At 39.1% G+C, this 18,979-nt stretch overlaps 1 protein-coding gene across 2 annotated transcripts in view; it reads right to left on the bottom strand.

Annotated features, from left to right (window-relative positions):
• The window catches only part of LOC116644823 (dysbindin), a 62,427-nt gene that overhangs the window by 27,306 nt on the left and 16,142 nt on the right, over positions 1-18,979 (bottom strand). For both annotated transcript variants that reach the window (XR_004301840.1, XM_032424661.1), the window contains exons 4-5: positions 17,776-17,836; positions 6,922-7,054 (exon numbers count right to left, since the gene is read on the bottom strand). Coding sequence is in view for 1 of the 2 variants with exons in the window: in XM_032424661.1 (XP_032280552.1) it covers positions 6,922-7,054; positions 17,776-17,836 (194 nt within the window). In the remaining variant the exon portion in view is untranslated. The remainder of the gene's footprint in view (positions 1-6,921; positions 7,055-17,775; positions 17,837-18,979) is intronic.

Here is an 18,979-nt window from a genome sequence, read left to right on the forward strand (position 1 = left end):
TTATACATGATCTACCAATGACCAGATTACAACACTGTTCATCTACCACATTTCATGCGGTGGCTTTGCATTCTACCCAATTTTACAGGATAAGCTCAATTGCATTAACATCCATCCAAACCCTTCTATCAAAGAAGAGTGGTTTTGTAAATTTGCAAAGGCTAGAGAGACTTCCACTAGAACGTCGGCATCTTGATGGCAGGTACCCAGTCCTGTTCAGTGTTGTAGTCCCCAAGCCTACAAAGAGCCCCATGGCACACGGTAGATGTCTCATTAGGTACTAAGCACTGAGCTGAGTGCTCTCCTTACATCTGTCATCTCGTTCAACCCTCCAACTACCCTCTGAGGCAGGAACTCTCATCCTCTTTCTGCAAAGAAACAAGCTTGGAGCGGTCAAGAAGCCTGCATGGGGTCTCACAGAAGTTGTGGAACTGGGATCCAAACCCAGATATGAGAGGAGTCCACAGCCCTTATTCTCCAGTTCCCAGCATATCTTCATCATTTTTTTTAAACGTCAAACTACCAGTAATTATCTATTACACAGGCTTAATGTAAGATGAATGGATCACACTCCATTTGAAAAAAAAAAAAAAAAAAATGAAGGGATTATCCAGTCTTACTTCACAATTCCTGGGGGATCATGTAATCAGGAGTCATATTTATTAAGCCATAGGATAAGGCATCTAAAAGCATCATCAAAGGTTCAGATTGCTCACATCACGTAAGTCCTTTACTCTGTAATAAGGACAGATAGTGTAGAGGGCAGAGCAAGACTAAAAAGGACGCGCAGCCCGGAAGATGGTGAAATTGACTGGATATGGTATCAGATCTGACAGGGAAAGAGCACAAAGTTCAAAGAAGTTAAGAAAATCCTGTGACTATATACAGGTCAGTTACTACTTCCTAGTTTTTAAAATTTTTTAAATTATTGCTTGACTAAGCCTTAATATTACGTCAAAGTATTAAGGTGGTAAGAGATATTTTGAGGCCACCAAAAAATAAAAGAATCCAGTAGTATATGAGCAAACATTTAAGACACTGGTTCCAATATCTAGGAATGATACATAAACTCAAAGGGCTGATATCCAAGATCTATAAAGAACTTCTCAAACTCAACACTCAAAAAACAAATAACCCAGTCAAAAAATGGGCAGAACACATGAACAGACACTTCTCCAAAGAAGACATACAAATGGCTAACAGACATGAAAAAATGCTCAACATCATTAGCCATCAGGGAAATACAAATCAAAACCACAATGAGATACCACCTTAAACCAGTTAGAATGGCAAAAATTAACAAAACAGGAAACAACAAATGTTGGCGAGGATGTGGAGAAAGGGGAACCCTCTTACACTGCTGGTGGGAATGCAAGCTGGTACAGCCACTCTGGAAAACAGTATGGAGGTTCCTCAAGATGTTGAAAACGGAGCTACCCTATGACCCAGCAATTGCACTATTGGGTATTTACCCCAAAGATACAGATGTAGTGAAAAGAAAGGCCACATGCACCCCAGTGTTCATAGCAGCAATGTCCGCAATAGCCAAACTGTGGACGGAGCCGAGATGTCCTTCAACAGATGAATGGATAAAGAAGATGTGGTCCATATACACAACGGAATATTATTCAGCCATCAGAAAAGATGAATACCCACCATTTGCAATCGACATGGATGGAACTGGAGGGGATTATGCTAAGTGAAGTAAAGCAGAGAAAGACAATTTCATATGATCTCACTGATATGTGGAACATAAGGAATAGCAGGGAGGACCATAGGGGAAGGGAGGGAAAGCTGAAGGGGGAGAAATCAGAGAGGGAGACGTACCATGAGAGACTATGGACCCCAGGAAATGAACTGAGGGTCTCAGAAGGGAGGGGGGTGGGGGGAGGGGGTAACAGGGTGATGGGTATTAAGGAGGGCACATGTTGTGATGAGCACTGGGTGTTATACGTAACTAATGCATCACTGACACCACATCAAAGACTGATGATGTACTATACAGTGGCTAACTGAACATAATAATAAAAAAATGAATTCATACACTACATTCATGATATAGATATATGTTTATATAACCTACCCCACCAAATCTGGCTTTAAAATATTTTCCTATTGTAAAGAATATCAGCACCCGGTCCAAGACGTTTAAGTTGCTTACCTAAAAGCCTCAATTTGAAAACACCTCTCTATGGGGCTTACTCTAAGTCAACAGATACGAGGCCTTCACACTTCCAGTTTTGACTATCTGTTCTACAGTTAGTCATTCATTACTAAGTATAAATATCAAACAAATAACAGCAATACAGTGAAAACCAAAGGTAGCGTGTATTTAAACTGCTAATGGTAATTCAGACTGGCAATATATATGAAAACCACCTAGATTTTAGAGGTATCTTTTAAGCAAACAAAATTCACTCTTCAAAAAGAGCTCAGTACAAGCATACCTCGTTTTACTGTGCTTTGCAGATACTGTGTTTTTTACAAATCCAAAGTTTGTGGCCACCCTGCACTGGGCAAGTTTATTGGTACCATTTTTCCAACAGCATTTGCTCACTGCATAGCTCTATGTCACATTTTGGTGATTCTCGCGATAATTCAGACTTTGTTATTACTGTGGTGATCTGTGATCAGCAGTCTTTGATGTTACTACTGTCATTGTTCTGAGACGCCATGAACCACACCCATAAAAGATAGAGAACTTAACTGATAAATACTGTGTGTGTTCTGACTCTCTACCAATGGGCCGTTCCCCCATCTCTCTCCCTCTCCCGGAGCCTCCCTAGTCCCTGAGACACAACAATACTGAAATGAGGCTACAATAACTGTACAATGGCCTCTAAGTGTTTAAGTGAGAGGAAGAGTCACACATCTCTCACTTTAAATCAAAAGCTGGAAATGATTAAGCTCGGTGAGGAAGGCATGTCAAAAGCTGAGACAGGTTGAAAGCTAGGCCTTTTGTACCAAGCAGTTAGCCAAGTTGTGAATGCAAAGAGAAAGTTCTTGAAGGGAATGAAAAGTACTACTCTAATGACCCCATGAATGACAAGAAAGCAAAACAGTCATATTGCCAACATGGAGAAAGTCTGAGCAGTCTGGACCAAAGATCAAACCAGCCACAACATTCCTTTAAGCCAAAGTCTAATCCAGAGCCAGGCCCTGACTCTCTTCAGTTCTGTGAAGGAAATTCGGCTGGCAGAGGTTGGTTCGTGAGGTTTAAGGAAAGAAACCATCTCTGTAACACCAAGTGCCAGGTGAAGCAGCAAGTGCTGTTGGAGAAGCTGCAGCAAGTTCTCCAGAAGATCGAGCTGGGAGAGTTAATGAAGGTGGCTGCAAATAACAACAGATTTTCAATGTAGATGAAGCAGCCTTCTTTTGGAAGAAGATGCCATCCAGGACTTCGACAGCTGGAGAGGAGAAGTCAATGCCGGCCTTCAAAGCACAGGCTGACTCTCCTGTTAGGGGCCAAAGCAGCTGCTGACTTGAAGCTGAAGCCAATGCTCATTCACCTTTCCGAAAATCCTCAGGCTCTTAAGAATGATGCTAGATCTACTCTGCCTGTGCTCTCTAAACGGAACGACAAAGCCTAGATGACAGCACATCTGTTTACAACGTGGTTTGCTGAATATTTTAAGCCCACTGTCGAGACCTACTGCTCAGGAGAAAAAGATTCCTTTCAAAATATGACTGCTCACTGACAATGCACCCGGTCTCCCAAGAGCTGGTGGAGATGGACAGCAAGATATATGTTGTTTTCATCCCTGCTGACACAACATCCATTTTGCAGCCTGTGGATCAAGGAGTCATTTCAAATTTCAAGTCTTATTATTTAAGAAATACATTTTGTAGGGCTAGAGTTGCCAAAGATAGTGATTCCTCTGGTGTATCTGGGCAAAGCAAATTGGAAGTCTTCCAGAAAGAACTCACCATTCTAGATTCCACTAAGAACATTCATGATTCATGGGAAGAGGTCAAAATATCAACATGAACAGGAGTTTGGAAGAAGTCGATTCCTACCCTCATGGATGACTTTGAGGGATTCAGGACGTCAGTGGAGGAAGTCACTGCAGGTGTGGTGGAAACAGCAAAAGAACTAGAGTTAGAGGTGGAGGCTGAAGATGGGACTGAGCTGCTGCCATCTCATGATCAAACCTCGTGAGGAGAGGCTTGTTATGCATGAACAAAGAAAGTGGTTTCTGGAGACGGAAGCTTCTCCTGGTGATGATGCTGCAAAGACTGTTGGAATGACAATGAAGGATTCAGAATATTACATAAACTTAGTTGATCAAGCAGCAGCAGGGTCTGAGAGGATGGACCCCAATTCTGAAAGAAGTTCTACTGTGGGTAAAATGCTATCAAACAGCATCACAAGCTACAGGGAAATCATTCATGAAAGTCAGAGTCAATGGATGAAGCAAACTTCATTACTGTCTTATTTTAAGAACGTGCCACAGCCACCCCACCTTCAGCAGCCAGCACCCTGATCAGTCAGCAGCCAGGAACATGGATGCAAGACCCTCCGCCAGCAGAAAGATCGCCACTTGCTGGAAACTCAGATGATGGTTAGCATTGTTCAGCAATGAAGTATTTTTTTAAAATATTTATTTATGTTAGAGAAAGAGAGTGCGTGAGAGCACGAGAGGGAAGGGCAGAGGGAGAGGGAGAGAAAATGTCAAGCAGACTCCACACTGAGCACAGAGCCCGATGCAGGGTTCGATCCCAGGACCCTGAGCTGAAACCAAGAGTCGGACACCCAACTGACTGCGCCACCCGGGCGCCCCAGCAATGACGTATTTTTTAATTAAGGTACATAATTTTTCTAGACATATGCCATTACACACTTAACAGACTACAGTATAGTATAAACATAACTTTTATAAAAGCTGGGAAACCAAAAAATTCCTTTGACTCACTTGACTGCAGTATCTGCTTTACGGCAGTGGTCTGGAACCAAACCCACAATATCTGAGGCCTGTACATTCTATGTTAAGGAAGACTTATATAAACTGCATTTCCCAAGCAGAATTACCTAGGAGAATAATTAGAATTGTAGCAAAATGCATTTACTCAGGAAAGTGGTATCAAACAAAGAACATCTATCAACAGAGTTTACTCCCAGCTAGGAAAAAAAGAAGGGAGGTTTTCCTATCTGCAAAGAAATACACAACCAATTTAAAGCAAATGACTCAGACAGATGCAGGAAGATAAGCCAAAATAAAGTGGCTAAAAAGAAAATCCCAAATGTCTCAGAGGCTCTTTCTCTAGTTAGCTATCAAAGGCTGGACAAGGATCATTACTATACCCACAAGAGGGAAGTGGGGCAGAGGACAATCACAGCTACTTTACATTTCTCTGAAGACCCAGGATCTCTTTTTCATGCCCCGCTTTCAGAAATAACAAAACACTGATACAGAAGGTAACCACGGCTCTCAGAATACGGTTCATGAGGGGCACCTGGGTGGCACGGTCTGGTAAGTGTCCAATTCTTGATTTCGGCTCAGGTGGTGATCTCAGGTCCTGCATTGGGCTCCGTGCTCAGTTTGAGATTCTTTCTCCCTCTTCCTCTGCCCCTCCCACTCATGCTCTCTCTCTCTCAAATAAATAATAAAATAAATCTTAAAAAAAAAAAAAAAAAGAGCATACAGTTCATGAGACTACTGACAGTTGCCATCCTGTCTCATTCCCCGCTCAGGACACCATCACTGTGACTGGGATCCTGGATCCACATCTTATTAACTGTGTGACCCTGAGCAGGTCACAGTCTCTCTGAGCCTCACTTTCCTAAGCTGTAAAATGGGATGATAATAGCTACTTTTAAAGGGTTCATGTGAGGATTAAAGATAATGTTCGTAAAGCACCTCACAGTCTCTGACATATGATAGGTGCTGTAAATGTTAGTTACTGTTATCAGCATCAGCATCCCAAATACCATTCAGGTCCATTTCATCGACACACACAAAAAACTGTTTTATGATTTACTAATTACCAGCTTTGTAAATCATTTTGGTTTTGCTTAAGAAGGGTAATATTGAAAAACAGAAAGAAATGATAAGGTACCCGTACCTTCCTACTTATAAGACTGAATCAGGTTACTGGCCCAGGAAGTTTATCTCCCATGTAGATACTCCTACCTCTGATACGTCACTAAGATCTTAAGCTTGGTCAGAAAAGAGTGAGCCATGATATTATCCTATCATGTGGTACTATCAAACATAAAAGGGAATTTTTTGACTATAAGCCCAAGAAATAAAGAATATCAGCATAACTCATTCCAATGAAAACAAAAAAACATGAACTTCCACACCCTGATTTACCTGGATTTGTTTCATCTCTCAAGTGTTCAAGGAGGGAAAAAAAACACATTTCAAGATATGAAGCTTTAAGCAGACCTAATTTTTAAAGCAATAACTTCCAGAGTACATTCTACAACCAGAACAAAGTCACTATAACCCCTTTTATTTTATATATTTGTACTTTTTTTTTTTTTTTTAAATTAGGCTCCACGCACAGCATAGAGCCCAATGTGGGGCTCAAACTCATGACCCTGAGATCAAGATCAAGAGTCAGATGCTTAACCAACTGAGCCACCCAGGCACCCCTATATATTTATACTTTTAAACTGAGATCCAATGTCACACACACAACCCTGAGTCACTCTAAGAACCAACAAATTATAATTGTGTTTCCAGAGCTGAACTGAGGCAGAAAAGGTTAGTGGTATATTTCGGAAATAATTTCTATACTTTAAAACTATTTCCTGTCCAATCCTCTGTTAATCAGACATGAAATTAACTATAAGTAACTCTTTTCCAAAAAATCATATTAACCAAGAATTTAATGTATTCCTAGAGGACTTTGAATTTCTATCCTTTGAATTTCTCATTCCTAAAAGTGATGTACAGATACAAACATAAAACTCACTCAGATTTGCTGTCATGGATTCTAAATCTGCTAATAAGCCGGGAAGCTGTTGGAGCTGCTCCTGTAATTCGACCAGGCTCGTCCTCTTCTTTTCCCAGTGTGCTGAAAGCATAACCACCTCGCTGTCCACCAGCTGCAACACAGAGAAGCAAGGGTAAGGTAAAAACAGATTTCAGGCACAAGGAAATGACAGTCGGCAGAATGAGAGTTACTCACTGTTATCTTTAAAACCCCTCTACTGAGTATCCACAACAGGACACCCCAGAGAAAACTGGAGTTGTTTTCTTTCTTAGAAAAGTACCTACTTAACATTCAGGGCAGAAAACCTCAAATTACTGCTTGTCTCACTGCATCTTAACTCAGATAAGAGAAAGTTCAGAACTGACCTTAGAAATCACTTCTAACTATACCCTGTTTTTAAGTAAACCATGTATTTGAAAATCCAAATCTAGAAAAAATAAATCAAAAACCCAACACTAACACTGAAAAGAAAACAAAAACAACCCAAACCACAATTACCAGGTAATTATTTGCTTTACAAAAGGACTTTTTTGAACAGAAAAGTTACTGAACGCATGTAGAATATATACGATTCAATTTATATTTAAACAGGAACACACTGCATAAAGTAAGGTAAATAGTACTTGTACGTGAAAGAATTAAGGCAAGTGATGGATTCCGGAAAAAAGGAAAATAGCACTTATGTTAACAAAGAAGGAATTCAGCTGTAAAGGGCTCCTAATAGCAGGGCTGTGATATACTAGACTGGCCTGAAGGAATGCTAACTTCTTTTACTGAAGACTGTAGAGAAAATGACAGACATCAGTTTCTCCCAGACAATTTTGTTTTGGTCTTAACATGGTGGGAGGGAAAGGGCTTAGAATAAGATTTAGAAGGAGCAGGGAGAGGTCATCTTTTGAAAACACCACCAAGGATAAGCAAGAATTATGAACGATAACCACAGCAGTACAATAAATACAAAGACTGCAAAATTCATTATATAACAGAAGAAAATGCATTTGAATTTTACCTGTAAATCAGAGTTCACAGTTAAGTTTAAAAAAAAAAAAAGACATTTTACATATTCCAAGATTAAGATTTTTCTGGAGTTAGAACATGAATACCACAAATTCTTTTTTTAAGACTTTTTAAAAAGATTTTATTTATTTGAGAGAGTGAGAGAGTGCGTGCACATGTGCGCACACGAGCATGGGGGCAGGGGCAGAGGAACAAGCAGACTCCCTGATGAGCGCAGAGCCCCATGCAGGGCTTGATCCCAAGACCCCGAGATCATGACCTGAGCCAGAATCAAGAGTCAGATGCTTAACTGACTGAGCCACCTAGGCACCCCTGAATACAACAAATTCTTACTGAATCCCCCTAAGGTAACAAAGAACTTTAGAGAAATAAAAATACCAAAATTAGATGCAAAATTATTTGCATGTGGTTCTAGATTGCTTCGGTTTCTACATTTTAATATTCTAGAAATTCCCAACATGGCAACAAAAGAACTAAGCTCTGACAGAGAGGTTAAAATACGCCTGGTTTCCTTACGGTGTCCCCTGGTTCGCACACCTCCCCACTGCTTTCCAGCCCACACTGGAGAGAAGACCACATCACCTCTCCTGGACAAGCTTCTGCTGAGCTGGAGAGGTGACACCAAGCTTTACTCAAGCTGCACTGCTCATTAATTTTGTATACTTAAAAACGCCTATTGCCAACCAGTTTTATAAAGATGCCTAAGAGTAGTTTAAGAAATGCTGAGCAACGCTGACATATCTAGCTGTGCAATAATAAGGAAATTAAGGCTTGACACAAGGATCTGCATTCATAAAATTCATCTGTACAAACTTCTACTGACCACTCCCTGTCTGCCAGGCACTGTTTAGGCTATGGAGATGTAATGGTGAATGAAACAAAACAAATCCTGCCCACTTCGTGTTTATAGCCTCGCAGCAGTCTCCCAAATTCTCTTAGCTTCAGTTTTTAAACTCTAAAAAAGAAAAAATAATTCCTATATCACAAGGGCTGATTTGAGGATAAATAAAATCTATTTTTCCTGATATATATATTTTTTTATAAAGTCAGTTAAATCTTAACTACCCTGGTTAATTAGGTTAATTTGAAAAAATCGAGAACAATTTTTTGATATTAACCATTTCTTACTGAAAATTAAAGTGCAATATCAGTATTATAACAACTGCAATCTAGTTCATGACTTCCACAAAACTGAAAATTATACTCTCAATACAGGATAGAAGAAGCATACACAGAAAAATAAAAGCATACATTTAAATAAAAATGCCATTTTTATTTAAAAGAATGAAAGAATGAACGGATTCTCAGAATCATTATCGATAATTATGCAATACTAAAAACATTTTGAGCATTTTCTATGTGCCAAGCCCTGTGCTAAGCAATTTATATATATTATCTTGTTTAGACCACTTCTACTACCTCCATTTTACAGATGAAGACCCTAAGGTGTAATGAAGTTATGTCTCTTTCCCAAGGGCCACAGTGGACTGAGATCAATCCCACGGAATTTGACACTCAAGTCCAGGCCCTCAATCAGTATTCTAGGGATTGCGCTACAGGGGCGTGTGAAAGGAAGAAGTGAGAAGCTAGCAGAAAAAAACGTTCTAAAACACTTTACTTAAACTTTACTTAATAAGAAATGATCTATCACAAAAAGGCCAATTTTTCCGCCTCTAAATAAACAATTGTGAATGAAGCCAGCAAACACCAGGAAATCAAATTTAAGCAGTTAAGACAAACCCATAGCGCTTCATTCCAAAATTCCTTCTGGTGGACACTGCAGCAGGAGCATGAAGACAAAATAAGCTGAATACCAAACTCAACAGTTCAATGCTTTGGGGTACTTAATTTCATGTGATTTCCAAACAACTTCGTATGGTAAGCAGGGTAGGTGTTGTCATGCCATTTTATAGACGGGAAACTAACAACAGAGAAACTAAGTTAAATGCTAGAACTCATACAGGAATTCAGTAAAGTGGCAGGGTATAAAATGAATGCACAGAAATCAGTTGCATTTCTATACACTAACAATGAGACAGAAGAAAGAGAAATAAGGAATTGATCCCATTTACAATTGCACCAAACACCATAAGATACCTAGGAATAAACTTAACCAAAGAGGCAAAGGATCTGTACTCTGAAAACTATAGAACACTCATCAAAGAAATTGAAGAAGAAAAAAGAAATGGAAAAATGTTCCATGTTCATGGATTGGAAGAACAAATATTGTTGAAATGTCTATGCTACCCAGAGCAATCTATACATTCAGTGCAATCCCCATCAAAATACCATCAACATTTTTCACAGAGCTGGAACAAATAATCCTAAAATTTGTATGGAACTAGAAAGGATCCTGAATAGCCAAAGTAAAGTTGAAAAAGAAAACCAAAACTGGAGGCATCACAGTTCTGGACTTCAAGTTCTACTACAAAGCTGTCATCATCAAGACAGTATGGTACTGGCACAAAAACAGACACATAATCAATGGAACAGAACAGAGAGCCCAGAAATGGACCCTCAACTCTATGGTCAACTCATCTTCAACAAAGCAGGAAAGAATGTACAATGGAAAAAAGACAGTCTCTTCAATGAGTGGTACTGGGGAAATTGGGACAGCCACATGCAGAAGAATGAAACTGGACCATTTCCTTACACCATACACAAAAATAGACTCAAAATGGATGAAAGACCTAAATGTTGAGACAGGAATTCATCAAAATCCTTGAGAACACAGGCAGCAACCTCTATGACCTCGGCCTCGGTAACTTCTTGCTAGACACATCTCCAAAGGCAAGGGAAACAAAGGCAAAAACGAACTACTGGGACTTCATCGAGATAAATAGCTTTTGCACAGCAAAGGAAACAGTCAACAAAACCAAAGACAACCGACAGAATGGGAGAAGATATTTGCAAATGACGTATCAGATAAAGGGCTGTATCCAAAATCTATAAAGAACTTACCAAACTCAACATCCAAAGAACAAATAATCCAGTCAAGAAATGGGCAGAAGACATGAACAGACATTTCTGCAAAGACAACATCCAAATGGCCAACAGACACATGAAAAAGTGCTCAACATCGCTCGGCATCAGGGAAATCCAAATCAAAACCTCAACGAGATACCACCTTACGCCAGTCAGAATGGCAAAAATTAACAAATCAGGAAACGACAGATGTTGGCGAGGACGCAGAGAAAGGGGAACCCTCCTCTACTGGTGGTGGGAATGCAAGCTGGTGCAGCCACTCTGGAAAACAGTATGGAAGTCCCTAAAAAAGTTGAAAATAGAGCTACCCTATGACCCAGCAATTGCACTACTAGGTGTTTACCACAAAGATACAAATGTAGTGATCCAAAGGGGTATATGCATCCTGGTGTTTACAGCAGCAATGTCCACAATAGCCAAACTATGGAAAGAGCCCAGATGTCCACTGACAGATGAACGGATAAAGATGTGGTATATAAATACAATGGAATATTATGCAGCCATCGAAAAACCCCGAAATCTTGCCATTTGCAATGACGTGGATGGAACTAGAGGGTATTATGCTAAGTGAAACACGTCAGAGAAAGACAATTATCATATGATCTCACTCATGTGGAATTTAAGAAACAAAACAGAGGATCGTAGGGGAAGGGAGGAAAAAGTAAAACAAGATGAAATCAGAGAGGGAGACAAACCATAAGACTCTTAATCATAGGAAACAAACTGAGGGCTGCTGGAGGGGAGGGGTTGGGGGCATGGGGTAACTCAGTGACGGGCATTAAGGAGGGCATGTGATGTAATGAGCACTCAGTGTTATATACAAGTGATGAATCGCTGAACTCTACCTCTGAAACTATCAGTACACTATATGTTAATTGAATTTAAACAAAAAAACAAAAATTTTTTAAAAAGATTTATTCACATACGTGTGTGTGCACACACGAGAGAGAGAGAGCACTCGCGAGTGGGCACACTAGCAGCATGTGCACGCTGGGGGAAGGGGCTGAGGAGAGGGAGAGGGAAAGAGGGTCTTAAGCAAATTCCACGCTGAGCATGGAGCCCGATGCAGGCTTGATCTGACAGGCAGCAACCTCAGGACCCTGAGATCACAACCTGAGCTGAAACCAAGAGTCAGACGCTTAACCAACTGTGCTACCCAGGCGTCCCTAAATTTTCATTTTAAAGCTGAGTACTGTATTTCTGGAAAGCAACAGAGGCACTTTTGATCAGATGTGGATCTTAAAATAACTCTATCAATAAATTTAAGATCCCCAAATAGCATAAACTCAACAACATATCTTACAGGAAATTCTTTCTTCTATGTATTTTATTATAAAATACTTCTTACAATCAAAAGAATTATTTGTTGGGGCGCCTGGGTGGCTCAGTCGTTAAGCGTCTGCCTTCGGCTCAGGTCATGATCCCAGGGTCCTGGGATCGAGCCCCACATCGGGCTCCCTGCTCTGCGGGAAGCCTGCTTCTCCCTCTCCCACTCCCCCTGCTTGTGTTCCCTCTCTCGCTGTGTCTGTCACATAAATAAATAAAATCTTTAAAAAAAAAAAAAAAAAAAAAGAATTATTTGTTAAAGCTCCTCTACAGGATACGGTCTTCATTGAACACTGTGGGACTCACCCATGCTGATTCACACAGTTGCAGTTCACTAATTTTCACTGCTGTATGGTATTTGATTTTATGAATAACACTGTTAATTTATTCTGTAGATGGACTGTGTGACTGTCGAAAGTTTCAAAAAACCTGTTCAAACATTGTGGTACAAATCTCCTGGTGCACAAGTGCAAGTTTCACAGATGCATCCGAGGTACGGCTCTCATCTGACAAGAGCGGCTCAACGGGACCTGGGGTCATCAGACCGCCCCGGCCTAGCTACCTCTGACTTCAAGTAGCCTCATCTGTACTATGTAATAAATACCTTGGCAACATTACCAGAGGAAGTATGTGCCACACCAGTATGATCAGGGGAAAGCTTGAGAGGCAATGCTCTAGAGATACCCCCCGGAGCACAGCTGCTGTGGGAGAGGTATCCCCAACTTCAACTCCTACTTAATGCCAATGCGTGTTTTCTTTTTTTTTTTTTAATTTTAAAAAAGATTTTCTTTATTTGACAGAGAGAGAGAGAGAGCACGAGTAGGGGGAGTGGCAGGCAGAGGGAGAGGGAGAAGCAGGCTCCCTGCTGAGCAGGGAACCCGAAGCGGGACTCGATCCCAGTACCCTAGAATCATGACCTGAGCCGAAGGCAGACGCTTAACAGAGCCAGCCAGGTGCCCCACCAATATGTTTTCTAATGCAATTGTGGCAATGGACGTAACTCCCTGGTTCTAGTTGCTCCTCATCAGGTTTCTTCCCAGGGAAGAAACCAAAACTGTCCTCTGCAAATAAGGACCATCTGCACAGAAACTCAAGTCTTAAATTTCTGATAATCTAACGAGTATAAATTGGTGGTTTCAACGTGTATTTCTTTGATTTCTAATCATCTTGAAGCACATTTTCATGTTTATTGGCCACTCCTATTTTTTCTTCTGTAAAATGCCGGGTCATATCTTTTGCTCACTTCTGTACTGGGTTACTGCCCTCTTTTTATTGGTTTGTATATGCTGTTCATATTTTCTGAACACTTGTGTCCTCTGTTTTATCAATTGCTTAACTTTTTTGTGGTGTCGTTTAATGAGTAGAAGCCCTGATAAAAACTATTAATATTTTTGACTGGTGCTTTTAATGCCTTCCTTTAAGAAATCTTTCTCTACTCTGAGGTCTTAAAGGTCTTCTACTGTTTCCCAAAAGATGTAATTTCCCTTTCACATTCAACTCTGATGGAGCCAAAATGTGAATCAAGTTCTTCATCTACTCTTATTCAACATTATACTGGAGGTTCTACCCAGTGTACAAAGACATGATGAAGAGATGGAAGTTGTACACGTTGGGAGGGAAGAAATTAAAACCTACCATCTACGCAAAAGAATTCCCACACCCAAATACAAATTATTAGAAAAGAGGATTTAGGGGCTCCTGGGTGGCTCAGCTGGTTAAGTGTCTGCCTTCAGCTCAGGTCATGATCCTGGGGTCCTGGGATCAAGCTCCAAGTCGGGCTCCCTACTCAGCTGGGAGCCTGCTTCTCCCTCTCCCTCTGCCCCTCCCCTCTTCTCATGCTCTCTCCCCCTCTCTCTCAAGTAGATAAATAAAATCTTAAAAAAAGAAAGAAAAGAAAGAAAAGAGGATTTAGTAACATGGTTGAATATGGGATCAATGCACTGCAAGTCAAATACTGCAGGTTTTGGTAGATATCAGGACAAAGAAGTTACCCTCTACAAAAACCTGCTAAATCATTTTACTCTAAATAGATGCTTAATGTTATTAAATTTCTACATTTGATTATATTATGTTGTACAACTGGTCCACTGTATTTTCTGTGTCTGACGATCATATATTTTTCTCCTTTAATATGTTAATGCGGTCAATTGCATTTAAAAGACCTCTAAGGTTGGGGTGCCTGGGTGGCTCAGTCAGTTAAGTGTTCCGACTCTTGATTTGGGCTCAGGTCATGATCTCAGGGTCATGAGACTGAGCCCTGAGTCAGGCTCTATGCTGGGTATGGAGCCTAAGATTCTCTCTGCCCCACCCCCCGCCACTTTCTCTCTCTCTTAAAAAAAAAAAAAATCTCTAATGTCAACTTTTCAATCCTGGAATAAATCTAGTATACAGTATTTTGTTTTTTATGCACTGCTGGGTTTGCCAACACAACCATACACTGCAGAATGTCTCCTTGGCAGAATGCCTTCTATCATCCAGCACTCACAGGACATACACATAACAATACAAAGTTCTGGCTAATATTTATATAAGAAAACTTTATATTTAAGCTTGATACACATTTTAAAACAATGTGAAAGAAGATTCTCAAATTATATTTCAAATACAATTGTCAGCATATCACAATCACGAGACAGTATGAGGAGCACCTCCATAAAGGAGAGGCAGGCCTTGCGTGTTGCTAGTGTTGAGGGGCCCCATTACTGCACATAAGCAACTGTTTATTATAAACGTTCAAGGTTTGGTAATCAGAAAACTATGCCCTGAGCACTTTCCACCCTAACAGATTACTACTCATGTGTAGACATTTTGCTGGTTTTAAATATACTTAGGCAAAAGTTGGTTGAGGGTTTGGGGTTGACACATAACACAAGTTAGGTGAGAGATGACGACTTTATTTTGTTTATAATTTTTATATCTATATTCATGAATGAGACTGGACTTCGATGTCACTTTCTCATACTTCCCTTGTTGGGTTTCATTATGAGCTGGGCACAGTTTCCTCTTTTTTCATTTGCTGCAAAAGTCTATCTAACACTGAAATGGTGGATTCCCTGAAAGTCTGATAGTATTCTCCTATCTAACTCTGCAGACCTGGTGCTTTCTTAAGCAGAAAAAAAATTTTAATCACTAACTACAATTTCTTTAGTGACCATAATACTATTTAGGATTTGAATTGCTTCTAGAATTGGTTTTGGTAAAAATTTCTAGGATTTTTGCCATTTCATCTAACTTTCCAAATTTGTCAGAATTGTTCATAAACTCTTAATCTTGCTCTGTGCGGTAACTGGTTACATTCCCTTCAATTCTTAAATTTTTCAATACTTTTCCTTCTTTGAGCCATAAATATTCATAATATTTTTTATTTCCAAACATACGGAGTCTTGTTTTCCTGAACTGACTTTCAGCTTCATTTGCAGTGAGACCAGAGAATATTCTGTATGACTTCACTTACATGAAACTTGTTGAGGATTGCTTTATGCCTCAGTACCTGGTCAATTTTTACATGTTCCAAAAATACGCTTTAAGGAAACTGTATTTTATATTTGCTGGGACGGTATTCTACATTTGTCCATCCAGTGAAGTTTGTTAATCACATTATTTAAATCTCCTATATCCATACTTATTTTACCTGTTTTTTTTTTTTCCCTCTCAATTAAGAGGAAGGTATTAAAATTCTCCCATTTTGATTATGGATTTATCTGTTTTTTTCCTTGTGATTCTATTTGTCTTTTGTATATTGATCTTCTCCTACATTGTCTTTCCCTCATTCTTTCTAGAATGTTTATTAGATAAGTTGACCCATATGAAACTCTAACTTTACAGATCAAAATTAGACTAATACTGGTCATCTCATTTGGTTCAAACTGAAGATCTTCTAGAACTATTCTCTATTAACTCGTCTTTCATATTTTCCACTTATCTCAGAGATTCCTTCTACATCACTATGTTCTTTCTTCATTTGTATATAATTGCTGTTGAAGCACACCCTTGGGGGGGTTTTAATGTCAGTGAATTTCTAAAGTCATGTCTGATAAAATCTTATTCCTTACTCATTTTTTAATCCATCTTTTATCTCTATAAAAGTTGTAAAAGACTTTGCATTTACCTATTTAATAGTCTGTATCCAATGGTGCAATACCTAATGTCCTTTGTAGGTCTAAATTTTACTCTTTGGTTCTGGTGCCTCTCAAACTTTTGATAATATATTCCTTTGTGTGTTTGCTAATTTTTTTTAGAGGGGTGGTAGAAAATTAATCTGTAGAAATACTGAGGGGCCCAGGTTTACACAGTTTTATCCATGTAGCATTTGTGTTTGTTTCTGCTGGGTGTCAAAGAACAAAGTCACCTGTGGTCCTTTCATTCTCGGTCGTGCAGGAAGTATAAATTTGAGCCCCACACTGAAATGAGGCCAAGGCGACAGTAATAAATCTAGAAAGGGGACTGTATTTATTCCAAGTTGTTATGAAGCTAGAGAGGTTTCCATGTTGCCTCTTTCTATAGACAGGGAGCTTTTCCTTCCTACCTTTACCTTTCACTGAGGGATGCAGCTACTTCAAAGATTCAAGAGCTCTGTGCAGAAGACTCAGATCCAGTTCCCCACAAAGTCTCCTTTCTCCATAAATCCTGAAAGCTTTTATTTTAGTATTTTACCCCAGCTTCCACAGGACTTTTTAAACCACTCTGATTTCAGTTCCCTGTTCTTTTTTTTCCTTCTTTTTTTTTGGCCCTTTAGGATCTCCCTTAGTTTCTGTGAGCCTAATGTATTAAATAATTTTTAAAAAATCTATCCAGCATTTAAGTGTTTTATAGCTACAGAGCTTTTCAAAGTACCTGGTCTGCCTTACTACCAGAAACTTTCATTCCCCCTTTTCAGTAATTTCTAAGAGAAACACTAATGTCTAACTTTCATCACATGTATTACTCTACTCTATGTAACTGTTACAGCTTCACTAATTTAGGTAAGTGATAAAGAAAGTCAGTTTAAATTAATTAAAAGTCAGAATCACAGAAGTATTTTTAGAGAGAAGTAAGTTTGATTGACATCAATAGCACAGAGTATTTGATCTTGGCTAATAAAGCTTTCAGTACATGTACCGAATACTTTTAATTACAAGTCACTTTTATTCATTATACATTCTACACATACTGCTAAAAAATAGTTTGTTCTTCTGAGTGAACTGAGGATGACCCCTGAAACATTTACATTTATTTGTTAAGCAAATTAATGATTTTAGGCATCTCAAATTCAAAACATTATACCTAGATGAGCCAGATATTTACTTGTGACTTGAGAATAAAACTCATAAACTCTTTAATCTTAGACTTAGTTTAGAGAAATTACAAAAATGTAATTGAGGGAGTTTCATAATCAACTACTAAATTCAACTGCAGATATCCTGTAAAATATTTTAATGTAGTCCCAAATGTAATTCCTTAAAAACTAGCCTTTAGCACTGCAAACAGATATTGTTCCCACAAGTATAAGATTAGCCAGTTCTTTACCTCTCCAGCACTTGCACATTCTTTGGCTCTTCTGTGAAGTGCAGCCCACGTATCTTCATACCTAAAAAAAGCAAAAAATAATTCAAAATGCAAACCACACATTAAAAAAAAATACCATCTAAAACTGAACCTGGAACATCCTATGGTGGCCTAAGGAAAGAAAAAAGAAAACTCAAAAATAATGGGGACATGTCACAAGGACATAGGAGAAACTTGAAGAGGCTTCCAATGGCCAAACCTGGGACAATCTGAGCGACAAAATAAATAATGGTAGTGATGGGTTATAACTCAAGGGCTAAAACAAACATCCACGAGTTCATAGTGATTTAAATAAACAACTGAACAAATGAATGGGGGAGAAGGGGGGAATTCTATAGAATTCCAATTAATAATTGTAGAAAAAATGATTAAAATATCACCACTTGGTAAACACGACAATAATTGTTTCAGGCAAGAATTCTAATGGATGCTAAAATTAGTGAGGGAAATTATGAAGAGAAACAACATATTACACAGTTTCAAAATATCTCCTTAAATTAAAAAGGGGGAAACAGTACAGCAGTGTAGAAACCAGGCAGACACTTCCCTAACCACGTGATCCACAGTAATGAAACATATAAACATCATGTGTCTATTAATGTGATGCCCTGAGGACACACCATTGCCCTTCTGGTATTCTTGCCAAAAAACCACTGACTTTAATCATGAGGGGGGAAAAAAGCATGTAAACCCAAATTGAGGGGCATTTTGCAAAATAATAATTTGAAAAATAACAAAGTACTCTTCAAAAGTGTCAAGGTTATAAATAACAAAGACTCAGGAACTGTTCCAGATTAACGGAGATGAAGGAGGTACGGTGACTAAATATAACCTATGATTCTAGATTGGATCCTGGTCCCAAAATAAGGACATTAATGGGATAGCTGATGAAATCTGAACGAGGTCTGTAGGTTATGGAGCAGGGTTAATTTCCGGGTTTTCGTAATTGTACTCTTATACAAAATCTTCAAAATACGCAAAGCAGTAATTGACAGAACTGAAGGGAAAAATAAACCGTTCTCCAATAACCAAGACTTCATACCCCACTCTCAATAACGAATGGTTAAAATGACCAGACAAAAGATAAACAAGAAAGGACCTGAACACCATAACACAATAAACCAACTAGATAGAAGAGATATCTACAGAACACTCTACCCAACAA

Source organism: Phoca vitulina, unplaced genomic scaffold, assembly GCF_004348235.1.
Source record: "Phoca vitulina isolate PV1807 unplaced genomic scaffold, GSC_HSeal_1.0 scaffold31, whole genome shotgun sequence".
In the NCBI taxonomy this organism is placed as follows: Eukaryota; Metazoa; Chordata; class Mammalia; order Carnivora; family Phocidae; genus Phoca; species Phoca vitulina.